Source organism: Periophthalmus magnuspinnatus, chromosome 5, assembly GCF_009829125.3.
Source record: "Periophthalmus magnuspinnatus isolate fPerMag1 chromosome 5, fPerMag1.2.pri, whole genome shotgun sequence".
In the NCBI taxonomy this organism is placed as follows: domain Eukaryota; kingdom Metazoa; phylum Chordata; class Actinopteri; order Gobiiformes; family Gobiidae; genus Periophthalmus; species Periophthalmus magnuspinnatus.
In genome coordinates this window covers 30,239,870-30,260,785 of record NC_047130.1, presented here as the reverse complement: position 1 = coordinate 30,260,785, position 20,916 = coordinate 30,239,870, and the positions used below count along the sequence as shown (strand labels likewise).

Sequence of the window (20,916 nt, the reverse complement as noted above, 5' to 3'; positions counted from 1 at the left end):
CAACGGCTGCATAGGAGATTGCGCAACCTGCTGTTATGAATCTGGCTGGCAAGCCTTTATTGAAAAGACCAAGAAAAAGAAACACAAAGAAAAGAAACACTTAATCTGGTGAGGTAGATATTTAATTACTGAGATCACACTACTGCCACATTCAGGATGAATTTGGCACGTGAAACAAGACACTTTAGGAATTTTCCTCTGTACTGCATGATACAGCCTTATGTGTTAAATATCTGCAGAACAGTCATTGGTATAACACATTGCAAATATCAAAGTACTGCAAATATTGTAACTACACTGCACTACCACTACACTACTACTACTACTACTGCTGCTACTACTCTCTCAAGTACTTCAATTATTTCTACTGCCATTTCTAAAACTTACCTTACATTTTTTTTGTTGCTATATTTAAATATGAAAGTAACAATAATTTAGGCTTAGTGTATGATCAGAAACTAAGTACTTGCCTTGAGTGCTCCCAGTTTACAGACGGTAGTCTGCACGGTAGCATGAGTGTAGGGTGAATGGTGTGACACTGGTGTTTTTCCACACTCCTGTTGCAGTCTGGCTCCACTGGGAAATGGACCCTATTGTTATGTTAACCCACGGTGCAGTTTGTCCACATTCATTCAAGCAGGAAAGTTCAGTCAAGGCAAAAAGCAACACTGAATCTTGTCAGTTAATTTGCTTTACTTACTTACTACTTAAAGGGTGATGAAGTTGTAGTGGTTTTGTGGCTCTAGGGCAAGAAGGCATTGCCACCCATTGGTAGTTGTGTGTACTGAAAACATGTTTATGCTCAAGAAAATGCAATGACTGTCTAATTTAGTTTCAGTGTTCCTTTGGAATTATATATTGTTAGTAGTAGCAGTGGTAGTTGTTGAAGCAGTACTAGGCGGCAAATTTTGAATTGCGATTTCTCTGACAAGCATTGTGATTGTGTCTATATTTAACAAACTAATATAAGAATCACATTTTATAACATGTTTGTAGTGGTCTAAACTACATGATTAAGAATAAGAGAGAACAGTTTATTGTTTGTGGGGTAAATTATGGTACTTAAAAAATATGGTACTTTGCGTGTTGCTAACTGCATTGATTCATATTGCGATTTCAATTTGATTAATCTTGGAGCCCTTGTAAAAATTACCACCTTATTGTTAAATACTGCATTATAAGTAAACTTCATTCTTTTAATTTATTTTTACTGGTAATAATTATGGCAAATACTTTTAATTCCTTTTTTTTTTACTGGCCTCAGTGCATTCACATTTATGAATGTTATTTTAAAATGTATCAACTTAAATATACTATTAACCAAAGGGAAAGTCATTGATCACCCATCACTGACAAACATCAGATTTCTCTCACCTCAAATTAGTGGTTTGCTCATTGATTCTGTCGATACCTGTAATGTTTTCACTCCTTTGTGATGGTTTATTTCCTTTCTTTTTTTTCATATAAGCAGCAATATTAGTTTTGATACGGGCATACCATGTGTCCCAGTCCCGGATTGGGTAATCCACCTGTCAATTATGTCCATCTGAACTCTGGGAGATTCACCAGTGACCAGGCTCCTGTCTTCGTAAAGTATTGAAGAAGTGTGTTCTGAATACCAACCAAATACTGTGTAACATTCCAGGCAAAGACCCCACCATAAAAGTTACATAGTACATAGTAGATCAAATTTACAAAAGTAAAACTTACATGAATCAATACTTACCAGCACTGCAGGAGCAAAAATATTTTATTGAAATAATTATATCAAAATTTAACTAAACACCAAATCCTCAATGTTACAGTTGGATTATGATTTGATGATGATGCTTTGTCTCATCTGCTCACAAAGCTACATAGTGATAATGTGAGAAGGCCATTATTATTGTCCCCTGAAGTGCGTTTGTTCCAATGAATGCTGAACTTAAAGATATTTAAAGTGCAATCATAGCTATCATAGCTTATTTTTTACCATTTGGCAGCACTGAGCCAAGAAACCACATCTAAAGGCATTGTACAGAGGAAGACTTCAGAAAAATATGATTGTCCTCTAGAAATTATGTTAAATAAATACAAATACATAAGCATTAACAACATCTCGAAAAATAGTCATTACCTTCACATTTCAAAAAGAAACTTCCTATTTACAGTTTACAACCTGCTTCAAAATACAAATGCTTCTATTATTGTTCACCTATTTAAGTCATTATTCAAAAGTCTTCAGTTCCAAATGGCTTCATATATATATAACTTTACATTAATAAGATATAAAGATATAAAGGTCACATTCAAAAATACCAAAAAGGACCACAACCAAATGAAAACTGTATAAAATAGAAAAATTGTCCTAGTGATGCAGGGTATCAGACTTGGTTCTCCATCTCCACTGTGGCATTGTCTTTGACGTCCACAGGGGGAGCTTTCGTGTCTGGGTTCAGAGGACACTGCTCAGGACCATTCTTGCTCTGGGTCTTCACTTCAGGTCGACAAAGCTGCCTCAGATTCTGGGGGAGTAGTATTAAATAAATAAGAAGACATAATAGAAATTAAAGCTGCAAGCGGTGATGATGGTCATGTCCCATACACCCGCCACACACTAGCGCCCACCATGGACTTGCGGCTGCCTTTGAATTGTGACAACTTCTTAATCACAACCACCTCTTAATCACAATTACCCCTGAATCACGACTGCCCCGATCGCTTTTGAATTGCAACCGCCTCTGAATCACAGTCACTTTTGAATTGCGACCACCTCGGTATGCGACTGCCGGCATGCCATTCTCCCTTCTTGACAGCCGGGCCACTATCTGCTCTTCACCCTATTTCCATTGTGAGTTGTGCCAACTGACTTACACTGGTGTGGTCCAGTGTCAATTTTCAGTCACTTTGCATAGAACCATAGTCACATATATAACTTTCATTATACCTTGACTTTGAACCAGCAACCTTGTGCATTATAAAGCTATAGTGTAATTGAATTTTTCAATAAGAGTGACCTAAATAATACTTGTGTCAATTTTTTATTGATATTTAATATTTAATATTTAATATTTCTGTCTCCGTATATCGATATTGAAAAGTCCTATGTGAAATATGGCTGTTCATGGTCCTACAGTCCAAATGATAAAGAATATGATATTGGTCCAATTGAATTTTTTGTATGTTATGTAATTTCCCAGGTTTCCTAACAACTGGACAATTTTGGACCTTTAATGTGTATTATAGGGGGCACTATAGTCACCATTGATTATGTGCTTATTACTGTGCTCTATGTAAGCTTTGATTTTAAGATGTAAAATTTTAGCTCTGTAGGCTGGTATCAAAGAAACAGGATATGAAGACATTCTGACGGGACCAATTTGTGTGGACCATGTAATATATCGTGATGAGAATGCATTTTTCACTAAGATGGTTGACTCTGCCAATTATTGTGTGTTTTGGTTAATGTTTAGTGGGTATTTCCCTCTCCGTTGCCTGATTTCAGTCACAATGCCATTCACTTAGAATGGGCAGTTTGGATGAGCCAAAAAAACAAATTTTCTGCAAAGTTTCTGTCAGAGTAATTTTTTCCTTCCCAGTCCTATTGGTGATGCTACAGCACTGAGAATTAAGTGTGAATTATAAATTTAATCAGTGTCAGTCAGTGTAAGTGACCCAAATTTCAACTCAGTCGGACAAAGCATGTGTGCATAAGATTTTTAAAAGTAGTAGTTTTTGTGCACCTGCTGGACAACCATAAAAAATGCCCCATATCCCTAGTTTTTTTTTTTTTTTTTTTTTTGCATTTTCTCATGTATAAAATTTTATCCCCAAGTACGAATCAGATAATGCTGACATTTCATCTATAGGATAGGGGGCGCTATAGTGTAAACTAGTCATACTCATCAGTTACAGTGCTGGGATCATGCAATAGTGATTCAAATTTAAACTCTCTAGGCCAATGCTCGTGGGCATGAGAAGCCATCGAAGAAACAGGAAATGAGTGATTACTGAATTTCAATATCTCTAGATATAGAATCCCAAGTCTGAGCTTGTTCAGACCAAAGACCTAGAACTAGTTCGTTAAAATAAAATTGCAGTCAAAGTGGCGTCAAAACTTAAATCCAATATGGCCAACTTCCTGTTCATCATAGGGCAGAGCTTCATTTAATTTTAGGCTTATTTCATGGAGCTCTATCATCTTCCGAATTTTGTGAATTTATGCCAAAGTTTGCCTGTCTCCTCACCCATAGAGGTCCACTTCTAGGGGGCACTGTTGAGTCAGTGGGCATAGGACATTCTCGCAATGACCATTTTATAAATTTATTTGCCAGGCCAATCATTTTCATACCCCATGTGAGACTTTTCGTCAACGTTCAGGGGGTCAAAAATGTGATAATTTAAGGCAAAAATAAGAATATATATTGTTAGTAGTAGCAGAATGCCAAAATTCATGTCTTTTTTATATCTGTGATCAGAGGTGGATAGAGTAGCGAAAAAATTTACCTGAGTAAAAGAACAGTTGTTTCAAATTAATTTCACTCAAGTATAAGTTCAACTCAAGTAAGAGTAAAAAGTATGAAGGGAGTAACTGCAAGAGTAACTGTCTGGACATAATATCTGATTTATAATTTTACTTTTGTAATTATATAATAAAATGATAAAAGGAAGGAGAGGAGCAAGAAATAATACAAATATTACAATAATTTACTTTTACTTTTACGTTTACTTTGTCAACATAAACCATTTGTCACCCATAATTTCACAGAGGGAAAAGTGACCAAAACTTTGACTCTAGTAGCAGTACTGTTACACTCTAGGATATTATTCAAGCATGAGTTAGACATGTTTGTATTTTATCATATATATCATAAAATACAGTGGCAATATACAAATGTATATCAATAGATTAAGTATAAGATTTTCACTGACTAATTTGTATTCAACAGCAATGCACTTTTCCTATTTGGTTTAATGGGTGTAATGTTAGATGTTAAATATTTTTATTTGTGAGCTGTGTTGACAAAAGTGGGCTTAAGTTAAGTTTAAGTTTATTTGTTACACACATGCTTAAGTGTGTGAAACATTTAAATTGTAATGAATTTTTATCATGATCAGAGAAGGGCCTCACGTGGAGACCTGTTGCATTTTTAAGTAATATTAGTGTCAGTCTTTATCACCTCTTAAATACTAATTTACAGCCTGTCATGTTGGAATCTGTAATATTTCTTCTGCTTTGTTTATGCCACTGAGCTGCTCTTAGGTGAACCATATTCCCACAAAGTAAGGTTAAGGTTCAAGTATACTCGCTGTCCCCAAGGGAAATTTGTATTTGACCCATCTCTGCATTTGATCCGTCTTTCAGTGCAGCTGGAGCAACCTGACAGGAGCAATGCTAGGCTTAGCCAGGATTACTGTAGCTGGAATATTTTACCTATTGTGCATGTTTTGGGTTGATGGAGGAACCAGAGTGCCTGGACGTAACATACCCAGACACAGGAGAACATGCAAACTCACAGATAAACGCCTAAAGTCAAACCTGGGATGTTCTTGCTGTGAGGTGAGAGTTCTAGCTAGCCAGCATCCAATTATACTGATATGCTCAAAAAGCCATACCTGCAAAACGGGTCCTTTCATCTGAGTTAGTCTGTAGATGCTCCACAGAGGCACCAGGAGGACACAGAAGAGGCCCAGGGACCAGCCTAGAGTGTAGGCCCAGGTCGGGTACACGTAGGTTTTGTTGAACTTCAGAGGCTGATATCGCACAATGGAGAAAAGGAAGGTTCCCTGCAAATAAAAACATATTTTAAACTGTTAAAAACATGAAATTCTCAATTTAATCACATTTAATTACAGTCACTAGCTTCCTTATTGTTGGATACATTCTAAAGTAAGACATATTCAGATAAGTGCATAAACTGAGAACTATAAGTATCACCTACAAAACAAACAATTGGAGTGACGTAACGCCAGCAGATCTTCATTAGAGGTCCAGGACGAAAACCAATCATGTCTTCAATGTTATCGTACAGGCGATCACCCCCTAAAACAAAATACAGCAAGAAAAAAAAAAAAAAAAACATCTAGTAACTGTTCCTCTTAAATGCCTCTTTGTTTGTTAAGCCCCAACAACTGTCACTTGAAACATCCAGGGGCTTAACACTTGTTGGATTTTTGGTTGCACCTGTCAAATTTGTTAGCAACCAATTCACATGATTAAGCTGTAAACAGTCAAAAAGTCACATGGCCACAGAAGGACTCCTGTATCTTTCCATTTGGACTGTTTTCCCAGTCGCACTTCTGTATTAATCTTGACTGACACTGACTACTCTCAAAGTGAAGAGCTTGTTCCCTTAAGGCTCCACTTTTAGATGAAAATAAAACATTTAGAGTGTACTATTAAAATTAAGCTATTAAAGTTATTTTATGGGAGCCAACATGTCACTTCAAATTATATTTGAATCTGAGATATGTCTAACACTTATGCTTACAAAGGCATATTACAAAAAGCATTTAGGCAAGTAGACATGTTTTGAGTTAATTATACTAGATCTCAAGCCAAGTATGAGATTTAAATGACAGTGCACACGACATACCAATGCTGATGCCAAAGTTTAGTGTGAGATTCCTTGAAATGAAAAAAAGAAAGAAGTTAAGAAAAACAGCCCCATTTTCCCATTAGGTTTTCAGATCTGGGAAAAATTAAATCACATTTTTTGTTGTATTCAGACAAAACAAAGTAGTTTCTATTATCTTAAGGAAACTTTGTCAGACATTTCTATTTAAAGACATTTGTTCTGTTAAAGGGTACCACCATAGCGACCATAAACACCATAATGGAACTGGCAGATGATCTTGGATCTTTGTTTTGGCCCAATCCTAATTCTCTTTTGTGTCCCTTCCACTACCCCTTCAAAATGAGGGCTTAGGGGAAGGGTTGAAAACACAGCACTAGGAAATGGGACAGCCCTTGTTTTGTTTATATAAGCCCAGAGCTGTGTGCTGTCATTTATGAATGTCTAATTAATTAGGCTTTTATTATCATTATAATATAATTATGGAGCCTAATATTATAGGCTGCCTTAGGCTATATTATTATATTATATAGGGCTATATATTATGGTGACTATATTTAGGTAATAATGGCTTACACTTGTAATGCGCTTTACAGTCTTGTCAAAGCGCTACACCATAGTCATTATTCATTCATTTCCACACTTGGTGATGGTAAGCTACTATTGACGAAGCGGCCCCTCTGACCACCACCAATCATTCACGCACACCCCACTTTCATACTAGGCAATGTGGGTGAAGTGTCTTGCCTAAGGACACAACGCCAGAACTTGGTCCAAGCAGGACTCGATACTCCGACCTTTGGGTTGGGGGACCAACACTCTAACCACTGAGCCACTGTCTCCCCAGGTAAAATGATGTATTCATAATAATTTTGTCTATTATATATTATAATCCAGTAATATGAGATTTTACAAGCTCAATGACCCCCCCCCCCCCCCCCCCCACACACACACACTAATGATTAGCCCCCCACACACACACACACACACTAATGATTAGGCCACTGTATTGATTATGATGCTATAGGCTGCTTTAGTTAAACGAGCTAAATGACAAGGCAGTCAACTGTTCATTGCATATTGCATATTTCCATCTCTGCTCAATACGACCCACAGCTCCGAATCCCTCTTGCTCAGGCCGCTGCTCATAGCACTCTTTCTCCACTCTCTGCGCCTCAACAGCGGGGAAAGAGTGACCGTTGCCTGCTCAGTCCTCTCCCTCAAACCAGGGCTCTACAATATAACTCGAAAATGTCCCTGCTCTATCTATTTGTGAACTCCACAGAGGCAGAGCGGCCTCCACTGGGCGGCACTGGGGCGGTGCTTTTGGGGGGGGGGACTCTAGTAGGAGTACTGTTACTCTGTAGGATATGAGTCAAGCAAGAGTTAGTAATATTAGTATTATAACATATGGAAATGTACAAATGTATATCAATAGATTAAGCATAAGGTTTTTACTGCCTTAAAAACTAATTTTTATTGCATTTTAGGCCGAGTGCGAAGCGCGGCCCGCGAGGACCATTCGATGCCGCTTGCAGCTTTAATTATTTTTATTTCTTCCTGTTCTCTTCTTTGTGCAGGAATTTGACCTCCTGAACATATTCAAGCACTCCAAGAATTCAGGTTTGCCAAAAAAAAAAGTTGCATATTTGGGCATAAAAAATCTTAGATGCAGCTCGCGGCTTCAATTTTGTTGTATTTTGGGAAGTAAACAAGACCAAGACAAGAAATTAGAGACAGTGAAAAAAACAAAACAAAAAACAAAAAACAGATCAGAACCAATCAGAAGCAGCGCTCGACGGCCATAAAGATTTTCTAGACTTTTTAGTGTTTTTTTGCTGGCATGTGCGTGCATACCCATTGTTTTCAACACATGAGGAGGTATGCAGATTCTTGTGAAGTATATGGATAAATATCATTATTTGGCGATTCTTTGTGATGGGAGTACAAACAGATGACTACAGCAGGACTGACACATGCAGCTGGAGTTTCCACATGTCCGTGCTGCTTATTGTAAGTGCAGCCGACCTAATACCTGTTAGGCGGTTCACTTCAGTTTTTTCAAGTGTATCCGAGCTGTCATGTGGCACGTTTGTAATGTTCTGATACCTGTGCGTTTGGTAAATGCACTGTTTGGTCACAATGTACTGTGTAAAGGGGACAGCTGTTTGTTCTGTGTTGACTGCACAGTTTGTTGGTGATTTTGAGCTCTGTGGAGGAGAATAACTTATAACGTTGGCTCTGGGTGCAGTTGGTGATATGCAGTACAAATAAGGCCGAATATAGCTCGTTTTACAAGCTGAGGTGTATTTTTGAGGATTTTTTTTTTTTTTTTTGTAAAAATAGTTAGGTCCTACTTTATCTGGTAATTGGTTACTTTCATTACACAGTAACGAAATTACTTTGGGGGAGAAGTTACGGGTAACTATGAGTAAATACTTTCTTGAAGGATCTTGCTGCCCAACACTGGTGCTGCGCACATTTTGTTCATTCAAAATGCGTGACTCGTGCTCAGTGCACATTTTGTACGCATGGCATGTCTGCATAGCTTGTTATGTGAGCTCCACCATAGAAGATCTTAGCACCTTCTCAGCCTCCCCTAGAAAAAATATCTGGCACTGCTGCTACAGAGCATGTGGACTGGGTTATGCGCTGTGGTGAATTTATTACATTTTTATTTTCTTTTATTTATATAGTATTCAAGTCCAGATAAAACATTAAAAACAAGTGCAGGTGTGAGTATAAAAGTTTGTCACCAGATTATTAAATTGTGACTGTGTCATCAACGTGTCCAGTTTTGCTTTTCCTTGGACTGTATTCCATTTTTGTGAAGCAAAACATCTAAAAGCCTCTTTAGCATCTCAGTTCTGGGGCGGCTAGTTCTTAGCTTTATGCAGTCATGTGATCTGGTATTAAATGTTCTGGTATCAATGATTGACAAGCAGGAGAGGTATTCTGACAGTTTTTGAAGTAGTCCCTTATAGATACATTTCATTGTGCTGCTCTCTTCTAATAGGCAGTGATGGACAACCCACTTTTTCATAGAGGACACAGTGATGGGTTTAAATCCATCATCTGTAATAAAAGGGCAGAGTGAAAGAGAGGATCAAACAGTTTCAAAGAACAGGCTGAAGTCTGCATGTACCACATCCCCATAATCCAGTACAGATAGGAAGGTTGCTTGCACAATTTCTTTTCTGTAATTTATTGGGATACAATATTTCTTTCTATAATAAAATGATAATTTATATTTTAAACTGTTACATAGTTCTGAGATATGTTTTATATAACATATCTCAGATATAAGGATACGTTTCATCAAGCCAAAATCATAATTATAAGTGCAGACTCAATGGATGCACCATTTTTACCATATAAAGATTTGTAGCTTACATGTTACTTAAATGTTTTTTTTTAGAAAAATAATATACTTTAATACTTTACTTTCATATACTTTTTTTTTCTTTTCTTTTTTGTTGCATTCAAAGACTGTTTAAAATTTATGAGGGAAATTTGAACTTCATTAAAATCTTCTGGCAATTTTAAAAGTGTCTGATCAACAGAGGGAGCACTTGCATACAAAACAGCATCATCTGCATATAAATGTATGAGGCTTTCTTTTAAATTGTAATCAATAGAATTAATAAAGATTGTAAAAAGTAGAGGGCCCAAAATTGAGCCATGGGACACTCCTTTACTTAAAGTTAGAAAATATGATTTAAACCCACCGGCTACTGCTGCCTGGGTTCTGCCTGAGAGATAATTTTGGAACCAATCACATGTAGCATTGTCAAATCCAATCTGCCTCAGATACTTCAAGAGAACTCCATGATCCACTGATTCAAAACCTTTAGTTAAATCAATAAACAGAGCTACATAATCTTGTTTGTCTTCAAGGGCTGAGAAAATGTAATTTAAAACTTTTATGTTTGCAGTGACAGGACTATGTCCTTTTCTGAAACCTGATTGATAAGACTTCAAAATGGAGCATTTATGTAAATAAACTGTAACTTGATTTGCAACTAACTTTTCTAAAACTTTTGCAAGAGAAGGTAATTTAGATATTAGTCGGAAAGTATTTACATTTTTAGTTGTCCCACCTTTTATGTAAAGTAAAACATGTGCCGTTTTCCATAATTCTGGCCATTTGAATTTAAAAATAAAAAATATGTAAAAGAGGTTGAATTAAATATGGGGCAGCTAGTAACAGAAGTTCCCGTGGACTTCTTTGGGTCTATAGAGCGGAGAGCATTTAACACTTCTATGTAAGTGAAAATGTGACTGTTTATCTGGCCGAGGTTCAGGCTCAACATAATAAAGAGCAGAAGGCTCACCCTTATTATCCAAAATTTCACATGCAGAGATAAAATGCCTGTTGAAAGCATCACATGTTTCCTCTTTATAATTTACAATGGCTGAATCTAATAAAATATGGTTTGGCAATGTATGAATACTAGGTTGTGAGGGGAATGTGGATTGAGCCTTAATTTAAAATGTATATAAGCTCTTTTTGCCAAGCAGATTGTGACTGTTACACAAAGTCTTCACATGACATTTTTGCCCACAACTATGTCTTAGGGGTTTAATGGTGCTATAAACAGAACTGTAGTTTTCCTGTACAAACCCAAAATTGGACAATAAAAGAACATGCTTAGCTGAGTCACTTTTTTCCAGCTACAGTCCTCAGGCGAGAATTTTGCATAAACATGATTTGTTTTGGCATGTTGTCTCAATATTCTCTTTGAAAAAGAGCTGTAAGCATGCTATAGAACAAACCAATGTACTTCAGGGTAGAAAGTTAAACAGTTTCATGTCTCACCAATTGTGGGTAATGACATGAACTGATACAAAGATGTTTTCCCTGTCTACAAAACAATTACATGTGTTTTCCCACAACTGGCATGCAAAGCTGTGCTGTGTGTGCTCTCATTGGTCACAACAAGAAGTATTTAAAAAAAATAGATGTGGTGTTTGAGTGTAGATTATCTAAAGATTATAAAATATGATATAAAATATTGTCTGATCCAAACTTTAATGTCTTCCAATTCTATAATGGAAAAACAACTGGTGAATTTGCTGATTTGACTTACTGTTTCCATATGACCATAGTATCCCTTCCTTCTCAAAGAAAACGATTTAAAGGTACACAATGTAACTTTTCTAATGGAGGGTCCTCCAAATGCATGTTTCCATGAGCAAGGAGGCCTACAGTTGTCTTTATCTAGTCAGGTAAAATCTAACAAATTTAAATATAATATAAACTGAGGAATACTGAAGGTAAAAATACAAATATGTTTGACAGTCTTGATACTTACCGTAAATCCATCCAATTGCAATTGTCTGGCAAACTGATAAAAGAAGGAGGTTGTTCCCACTACAGACATAATGGTCAAACAGTTGGAGAAAATACAATCCTCCCTGCAAACAGGCAAAAAGAATAGCAATTAATAGAAAAGTTTACCCACTTTATGAAATAGGGCTGGGCAATAAATCACTGCACTTCATGGCTTTTACAGTGCATTAAGTGCAGCACCCGTAAGGATAAAGTTCTTGATAAATGCTACAACAACATAAGAAATGCTTACAGGGTCAAATCCCCCCCACCCCTCGCAAATTCTGACCACACTACTGTTCACCTTATGCCCTGTGCTTAAGGCACTAAAACCACAGAAGAAGACAGTGATGCAGTGGTCTGAGGGTAGTGTGGAAATGTTGAGGGAATTTAGACTTAAATGAGGTCACAGAGACAATGACAAACCATATCAACTTTTGTCCCTAAGAACATTCAGCACTTCCCAAATAACAAGCCCTATATAACCAAGGAGGTTAAAACCTGTATTAATGAAATGAGGGTTGCACAAAGACATGGTGCACTCAGCCAGGAAACAGGAAACAGGAAAGCACATGGTCACTTTCGAGGGAGCTTTTAAGTCCCATGACAATGAAAAGATGTAGGACTCAGTGAAAAAAAACAAAAAATTAATAAAAACACATGGCAGTAGGCAAGACACAGTTGATAACTATCAATGATGAGGAATGTGCTAATGATCTTAATGACTTCTGTTTAAGATTTAATGATTTAATGAAGATTTAATTTGATTGTGATTTTGAACACTGATGGTTTTAATATTGATTTGCAAGAACCAGCACTTGTGAAATGGTTTTACTCCCTCTTAACAGATCGCAACAAGTGAGGTAGTACCGGGTTCCACAAGGTGCAGCAAGTTTGCCTATTTTGTTCATCCTGTATACAAATGAATGCCAGAACAGTCAGTCAGGCAACAAAACCATACCATGAAGAGATAAGCTTTTTTTCTTGGTCCAATGTGAATCTCTTAATGTGAACAAAACTAAGGAGATGGTGTTTAATCGATGAGCACTGCAAACTCATGATCCTGTTGTTACTGAGGGTAGACAAATTGAGCAGGTTGCATCTTTTAAATATTTGGGGGTATATATATATATTGATAACGTATTCAAATGGAATGTACATCATGACCTGTTTTTATAATGCTGTTTGGGAGAGTTTTATATGCTACTGTATATCCTGGTTTGGTTCTTTAACTGTCCAATGTAAAATTAAACTTAAAAAAACAGATGAATTGTCGAGAACCCCATTATCAAGTGTATAACTTTAAGTGTAACAAATATAAACATTTATGCAAACTTCAGTTACCCTCTGGAATAAATCTTCTCAACAGAGGTGCACTTTAGTCACTTTGATCTCCAATGTGCTTCAGTTTCTGTGAATTCAATTTGTTGAATTTATAGTTGTTATTAATTATATTTGTGAAATGGGGCTGCTGCAATAACATTATGACTGAGCACAAAATGGACAAAGGACATAATAATGAACACTTATTTGTCGTCTTCTTTTTGATAAGCTCTGACTGTTGTCTATCTGTAGTGTGATGTGTGAGTGTAACTATGTTTTAAGATGAGCCCAAAACGAATTGCTCCTTGGGGACAGTAACGTTTATCTTATCTTAAATTTTATGCTGTTAATGAGAAAATAAATAATAATAAAATAATTTGCCATATTTCCCAACTCTAGTATAAAGAACAATGGTATAACTTTTGGTTTTAATTGTTAATTACTATGATGACTATGTGCTATCTTTTCATCACTTTGAAACCCATGGGTTTATTGCTGACTTAAATGTACTTGCCTCTGTGACCAGAAGGAGTCCCAAGAAGAAGCAGACGGTGCAGAGGCACAGCAGCAGTAGCTCTCGTCGGTACGCTCTTCGAAAAACAGTGGGGAACATGTCTGTCACTGAAGTCATCAGACACTCCAGACTGACAAACTGACAGGGACTGGTGAGCACAACCACAAAAACAGCAACATCTACACATTCTCAATGCTGCTGTCTACCTGCGTGTCGGCTCCAAGGAGAATCACCATGATGAAGAAGCAGATGGCCCACAGCTGAGGCAGGGGCATCATGGCCACAGCCCGTGGGTAAGCAATGAACGCCAAACCAGGACCTTCAAAAGTTTATTTATAATTATTGAGTTGTAGATGTGTGAAAATGCGTATATATGGAGGTAACTAGGTGAGTGATATGTTGTCCAATAATAATAATATACTTGCAATGTTTAGTTTTTTTGTTTTATTTGGGTTTTTTGAAGACATCAAAATTAAAATGCAACCACAAAGCTACAAAAAGCTGATAAAATGAAATACACTTGCAATATATCTGTTAAAAAGGCAATAGAAATATAAATTGATCTGATTATTGTTATCTGAATAAACATCCCCAATAATTGAGATATACATTTTTGTCTATATTACACACACCATTAAGTGTGCTCTAGTAAAAAATTCACTGTGTAGCTTATCTAGTTGAGGGTACCACTAGGGCCAAACAATAAAATCTTGACTTTTTTTTGCACACACTGGATGATTAAAATTTACAATGTCAATTCTTTAAATGCACAATAACCCAACATTTCTCATAATAATCCTTGGTTTCACAATTTTGCAATTTTTAAAATCTCAATTATATAAAAAAAAGATGAATTAATCAAATTACCACACCACCTGCTTGTCTCCATAAAGACAACAGGTCGTGACACTAGACCAAGTTACTAGTCAGATTTGGGGGTTTATGAGTTGGATTTGCAGCTATTTACATAAAATAGTGATGTTTTTACCTGATGCAGCCACTTGAGATATGGGAAGTCCTTGCTCGTAAGACATAAAACCCAAAACAGAAAAGATAGCAAATCCTGCTACAAAACTTGACCCTCCATTTACCAGACATAGAACGAATGTGTCCCTGAAATAAATGAGAACATGTAATATTAAATGTTTTATTTATATTTTCAAAATATGATAAGATTAATTATCAACTTACTTGTAAACATTATTGCTATATTGGTTGTAGCTCCCTAGAGCTGTCAGTGTTCCTTGACAAATCCCAAAAGAAAAGAGAACTTGTGCACCTGCATCCATCCACACCTAAAACAGTGAAAGTAATTGTTGACAGAATTATCTTTTAGTTTTTTTAGTTTTAATTTTTTTGCTATGATTTTTACTCTTGTCAGATTTAGCAAAAAACACTATATTAAGAAAAATTGAATACAACTCAAATAATACTAGATGTGCTTTCAGTTCTGTTTCTTTAACTTACTTGAGGGTCAGCCAGTCGTGAGGGATCAGGATACAGGTAGAAAGCTAAGCCGTTCATAGCTCCGGGTAAAGTGAGGCCACGAACCAAGAGGACCACCAGCATCAGATATGGGAAAGTGGCAGTGAAGTAAACCACCTGTCGTCACAGGGGAGGTTTGGATAAATGTGCATAGTGTATTTTATAAACTGGTGGTTTAAAAAGGTTAAAATTCTATTTTTTTTGTTTAGGCCTTGAAGCAGAGAATAGCAATGATTTATATTATATTTAATACAATTCAAAATATATATTTTTCATATAAAAATAGCATAAAACTGACTAATAATGCATATACTTTAAGTGTTGATTAGACAAGAGAACCATTTGTACTATAGTGACCAAGAAGTATATAAAAACTATTCCAGATAAAAGTGAAAACATTGTCTATGTATAAACTTAACAAAACACAAATACAGTCTAATTTGAGGCTACAAAAGCTACTTTGTACTAATAGGTGACGATGGGTGTTCACACTATATGGATAATAATAAATACCAATTAAAGTGTCTACAGTGTATTAGATCATTGTTGATAACGAGAAATACAAGACATGGGTAGGGTTCAGTAAACTACCAGATCTCATTTACAAACAGAAATAGCCCTATCAGATAAAATTAAACATCCAAAATGAGTTAAGAATATTTGGCATTACTGTTGAGATTATTATGTACTGAAAGTGAAAGTAAACTAGTAAACTATATTTACCCCTATGTTTTTTTACAGCTGTTATGAGATGTCTTCATTTGCACAGTCCCTAGTCAGGTTGATGTTTAAAAATTACTAGTAATTGAATGTTTAATATGGATGAATAGACCTATCAATAAGTGCCACATCAATGGAATAATTTGTAAAATAAATACTCCTTATGATATTTAGCACAGGAGTTTGTACAATAGTTTTACCTTTCCCGTGGATCTGACTCCTTTCCAGACACAGAAGTAACAAATGATCCAGGCCAGTAAAAGACACAGGACGAGCTCCCATCGCAGGCTCCCAATGTTCTCGATGCTGTCAGATATACCCAACACTCGCCGTCTGAAACAGAATGCACCAGGAACAAGTTGGATTTGTTGATATTCTTTGAACTTCCAAAGCTTCTAAATACATTATAGACATTTTTGAAAATGCTACATACATTGATACATAATATTTGCGCAAGTTTGCACAATAGTGGGAAATATTGCTTATACTACTAGTGTTTACCACCTAGGAGTTAGAAACATATTACATTGCATATATGTAACTACTGATTTGTATTTTTATTGTTGTATGTTATTCTGTGTGATTTTAAACCGACTGTAGCACTTTGAGATTTATTTTCAAATGTAAAGTGCGATGCAAATAAAATCTCTTATTATTATTAAAGAACGTATTATGTGAATTGAAAAATAATTGGAATAGTGCACAATAAATTATCTTTCTCTTTTAGTAGGTGTTAACGAGAACACCATATTATAAGTTCCAAGCTCCAGTGTGAGAGAGAGGAGTGATGACATTTTGACAGATGTTGACACTTGAGAAATGGCTGGAACATTGAAATAAATAGTAACAGGAAGTAAGATAATATAGTAATGGTAACACTGAAACTGATCCAAGCTTCTGTGAGTCTTATAAATGCAAAGGTCAAAGGTGATGTGTCATGTGTGCTCATAACGATTTCACAGAATACTCACTCCCAAAACTCAGTGGCTGGTGTTGTTGCATTCGGGGAAGCTGTCCAGTTGGAAGATGAATTAGTCTTATCAAATTCTACACAGTTTTCTGTTGAAAGTGATAGTATGATTTAATGATAATAAAAGGGTTTGTTTAAAGTAGTACATTTTCTGATAGGGCAAGATATGAGAATCTTGAAAGAAGGTTCAAGTACTATATAAATTCTGCACTCATTTATAGCACTGACTTTGTAAAATAGGTCATAGTTTTATCATCTGAGAAAATTGTTATTTGGGATTCGAAATCAGGTAATCGTTTGTGTGTCAAACGTAAATAGGATTTACTGTATTTAAATTACTCGCAAAGCTAATTTTTAGACTTCCCAGAGGCACTTTACGCTGAATTAACATGATCTTCTGTTGGAGCCTAATATGTAAATCTTTTGGCGCTTACCTGTGTTCCATTCGTTTCTGCAGCTGGCCCAGGGGACCTCTGCGTTGAAGGAGTGGAAGAGGTAGAAGAAGGCCCACGCTTGGATCACAATGTATGACACTGCAGCGTAGGCTATCACCACCTGAGTTGCGTAGCCAATTCCTGCAATAGTGTAATAATTGTAATGTCAAGAAATAACATTGAGACAGTAGAAGGTGCATTTTTTATGTGGGATTGAAGTGGCTACAACTATAGGACTAATTTATTTTGGAAACATATATAATTGTCGGGGCTTCCATGGGTTTATTTAGGAACATTGCATTATATCTTTTGAATGTGAAAAGGTCCTCAAAATGTTGCATATAATTGGAAGCTGAAACTCATGAGAGTGGCATATGCAGAAAAATGCCATTTAATTTCCATTCATTCCCAGGGGGCAATTTAGAGTCACTAATCCAGTTTACACACGTATGTCTTTGGACAGTGGAGCAAACGAGAGAGAAGAAAGAACTGACAGCATAGATTAGTAAATCGGCTTGATCTTGGGGTAAACCTCTCTCCCACTTCATAGTCCATATTCACATTCACATGAAATTCTTACTTGACTGGACATTGTTGCATGGTAAAACTAGAAAATCAAGAGCCAGCTAACAACACTGGTGGTATTATTTACATGTCCTTTCACAGTGAGACTTGTTTTCATTTGAAAAGGCCCATTGAGTTGGTCATGAGTTCTGAGCCTTTGGGCAGTTCACTTGTGGCCCATTGGTTTGTGTTGTTTTGACAGGTGTGGATTAAAAGAGCGATATCTCTTTGAATCAGTGTGAGACCTTCACATGCCACGGTGATATGTCCGACATTAATCTAATTGCCTTGACCTATTTTCTCAATAGATAAAAGAGAATAAATTGATGTCTTGTTTATTAAAAAGTGATAAACTAAACTACGTGGCTATATTTTATTATAAGTTTCACATGATCCAGCATGTCACAAAGAAAATCTGAATAAGTTTCATTGCCATTGTCACTGAACAAAATTCACAAACTATGAATTTGCTTCAGCGATATGGGCAACATAAAACAATTAATAAAAATAGTAGATTTAAACAAAGATAAAATACGAATATGATTTTAGACAGTAATAGACTTTGACTGAATATAAATACAAAATATATAATATTAAGGCAAAAAAGATGGATAGATATGTAAATAATCTTTTGGTAAATATGTGTTTTGTGTAAAGCTTAAAGGTGCATGATGTAACTTTTTTGGTGGAGGTCCACCATCTGCTTGTCTCCATGGAGATGTTAGTGGTTTGTCTGCAGAGTTCCACAATATGGCAGGGGGACAACACAGTGAGTCCAGGTCAAGTTACAGGTCAGATTTGTGGAGAGACTCACTCAAAGGTAGAATTCATGCATTTCAAGGTATTATTTTTTCTTCAAGGTATTTTTAAAATTTTATTTCTTACAAAAAACACCTTGAGACAAGTAGAAAAAAGAATGTAAAAAAACTAAATAAAATGAATTCATTCATTCAGGTGACAAATCTTACATCAGAAAGGTTACATAGTGTACCTTTAAATGGCCTACCTTCAAACAGGGGGCAGAAGTGTCTCCAGCAAGTGATGCACCCCTGTGATGTGTACTGCCCCATAGCAGTCTCCATGAGAAACTGGGGAATCCCACATGACAGCAGGAATAGAACATAAGGCACCAAGAATGCTCCTAAGATGCACATTAAGTATAATGTAAATTTACTGACAAATACAATTATCTTTTTTGGTCGCTGGTTTCAAACTGTTCACACCAAGTGCCACATCATAGAATAATTGGTTTCCTTGGATCAGACCAAGGCTAAATTTGAACTAAATCAGAACTGCAATATACACCTTTACTTGAACCAATTCATGGCCAATTAGGTGTGCACAAATCGGAAAAAGCATAAAATTACAGTTCAAAGATATTGTTGGTGGTGTAAATACCAGTGTCTAGAACCCCCATGGACTTTAATAATATATCCAGTTGTAACAGAGGAACTGGTACAACAACCTGACACCTTGAGTCAAAACATTGTACAGTGCAGACGACACGCAGACCTGACTTATTACATTGCACATGTAAAGGGTATTAAAAATGTATTATTTAAAAAAATCAGCTTAAGGCATAATAAAAACAGCCTATAAGCAGTTGATGAAATGATGAAAATAAAGGTATACTGGTCATCTAAGAAAATCAAAACTGTTCTATTACACAAATGGGTATATTTTCAAGCCAGGACTAAAATTTTGAGAATTTCTTGTGAACGGGCCAAATAATACAAATGATACATTCGCATGCTTCAAACATGGGAATAAATTGTTTGTGCACATTCCCTTTAAGCTCTCCCTGATCTCAGAAGTAATTTGGTTAATATTCTCCAAATTTGATTATTTTATCCTTGACCGTTTAGTGACCTTTCTTGAATAAATCTGGATTAGCCAAAGTTCTCTTGGCTAACAGTATTTTGCCTAGAAACAACAACAATATGGCTTGCACTGTTTAAACAGCATGCACTGTGCTCATTATGTAACTTTACATTTAACATGCAGCACTTAGAGTATCCCTTACCTCCTCCATTCTTGTAGCACAAATAGGGGAACCTCCACAGATTTCCAAGTCCTACTAGTGTTCCTGCCACAGCCAAAAGGAATTCAATCTTGTTCGCCCACTGACCACGATCAAGCAGTTCCTGTGTTTTCTTCACCAGACTCCTGTCCTGGCTAGCTCTACCGGGGCTGCTGCCTCTCCTATGCATTGACATAAAATGTGAGAGAAAGTTGTGAAAGCATTTGTCTTATTTCTGCTTTTAGGGCAGGGAAATACCTTTCACCTAACCTAAAATCTTCACATCTTTAAATAAGCAAAATAGGTCACATGAGAAAACTGTAAATAAACATGTTTCAGCAACAGCATGGTCTTAGCAGGAAATTTTCCATATAAGGTCAAACAAAGACAATGGAAATATAGGACTCTCATTATAAATCAAAGATAGAAAAAACACATGTCAAACTTACCCATCCATCCTGATGCTCTCTCTCCAAAGAGTTGCCAACAGCAACAGCAAACTGCTTAGTATTCTCCTCTGCAGAGCCCACAAACTCTATCCCCAATTTGCCTTTTTGCCTACCGCCTCATTACTATCAGATGCATGTGTTCTCTCTGTTGTCTCATGTCAAAGTGGTGCTTGGACAGTTGAACCAGGGATATACCACCACCCGGCCACCACCACTTCTCCTGCTGTACTTTTCCACTGACACAGGAGCAGCCCCAGTCATTGAGCTTAGCACATGTTGCTAACACCTAAACCAAATCAGCTGAGCCGTCTCTGCTCTGTCTGCCACTGTAAACAGCTAACAGCCATAGCCAACTGGGAATTGGGCCCCTCGGCTCATAAGTAATGGTAAATGACTGTAATGGCTCTCTATTGGTCACAGTGTCTTTCACTCAAATTGGTAGACTTGTCTTATCACTTCAGTGACTTCCTTATTTCTATGTATAACTTTGGAAACAGCATGCACAATAAACATGTACAATCTGCAATGTTTTATTCCCAGCAATCAATAAT

At 36.5% G+C, this 20,916-nt stretch overlaps 1 protein-coding gene across 2 annotated transcripts; it reads right to left on the bottom strand.

Annotated features, from left to right (window-relative positions):
* Positions 1-1,797: 1,797 nt before the first annotated feature.
* LOC117371142 (sodium- and chloride-dependent GABA transporter 2-like) lies at positions 1,798-20,677 on the bottom strand. 2 transcript variants are annotated; one of them, XM_033966768.2, is made up of 15 exons: positions 20,366-20,677; positions 19,920-20,098; positions 18,903-19,037; positions 17,333-17,473; positions 16,900-16,987; positions 16,129-16,261; positions 15,191-15,325; positions 14,915-15,018; positions 14,712-14,836; positions 13,930-14,042; positions 13,724-13,861; positions 11,870-11,972; positions 5,922-6,022; positions 5,596-5,766; positions 1,798-2,504 (listed from the first exon to the last, which is right to left on the bottom strand). In XM_033966768.2, the coding sequence occupies exons 1-15, from the start codon at positions 20,371-20,373 to the stop codon at positions 2,364-2,366; spliced, it is 1,815 nt and encodes a 604-aa protein (XP_033822659.1). In that variant the 5' UTR covers positions 20,374-20,677; the 3' UTR covers positions 1,798-2,363. The 2 variants fall into 2 exon arrangements, with proteins under 2 accessions (XP_033822659.1, XP_055077575.1); XM_055221600.1 differs by having other exon boundaries at positions 2,329-2,504; positions 11,870-11,968; positions 13,720-13,861; positions 20,366-20,676.
* Positions 20,678-20,916: the final 239 nt, after the last annotated feature.

Coding starts and splice junctions, on each gene's coding strand:
- LOC117371142 (XM_033966768.2), bottom strand. Junction 15,326..16,128: donor GAGTCAGATCCACGGGAAAG/GTAAAACTATTG, acceptor CTGTGACGACAG/GTGGTTTACTTCACTGCCAC. Junction 14,043..14,711: donor ATCTCAAGTGGCTGCATCAG/GTAAAAACATCA, acceptor AAACTTTTGAAG/GTCCTGGTTTGGCGTTCATT.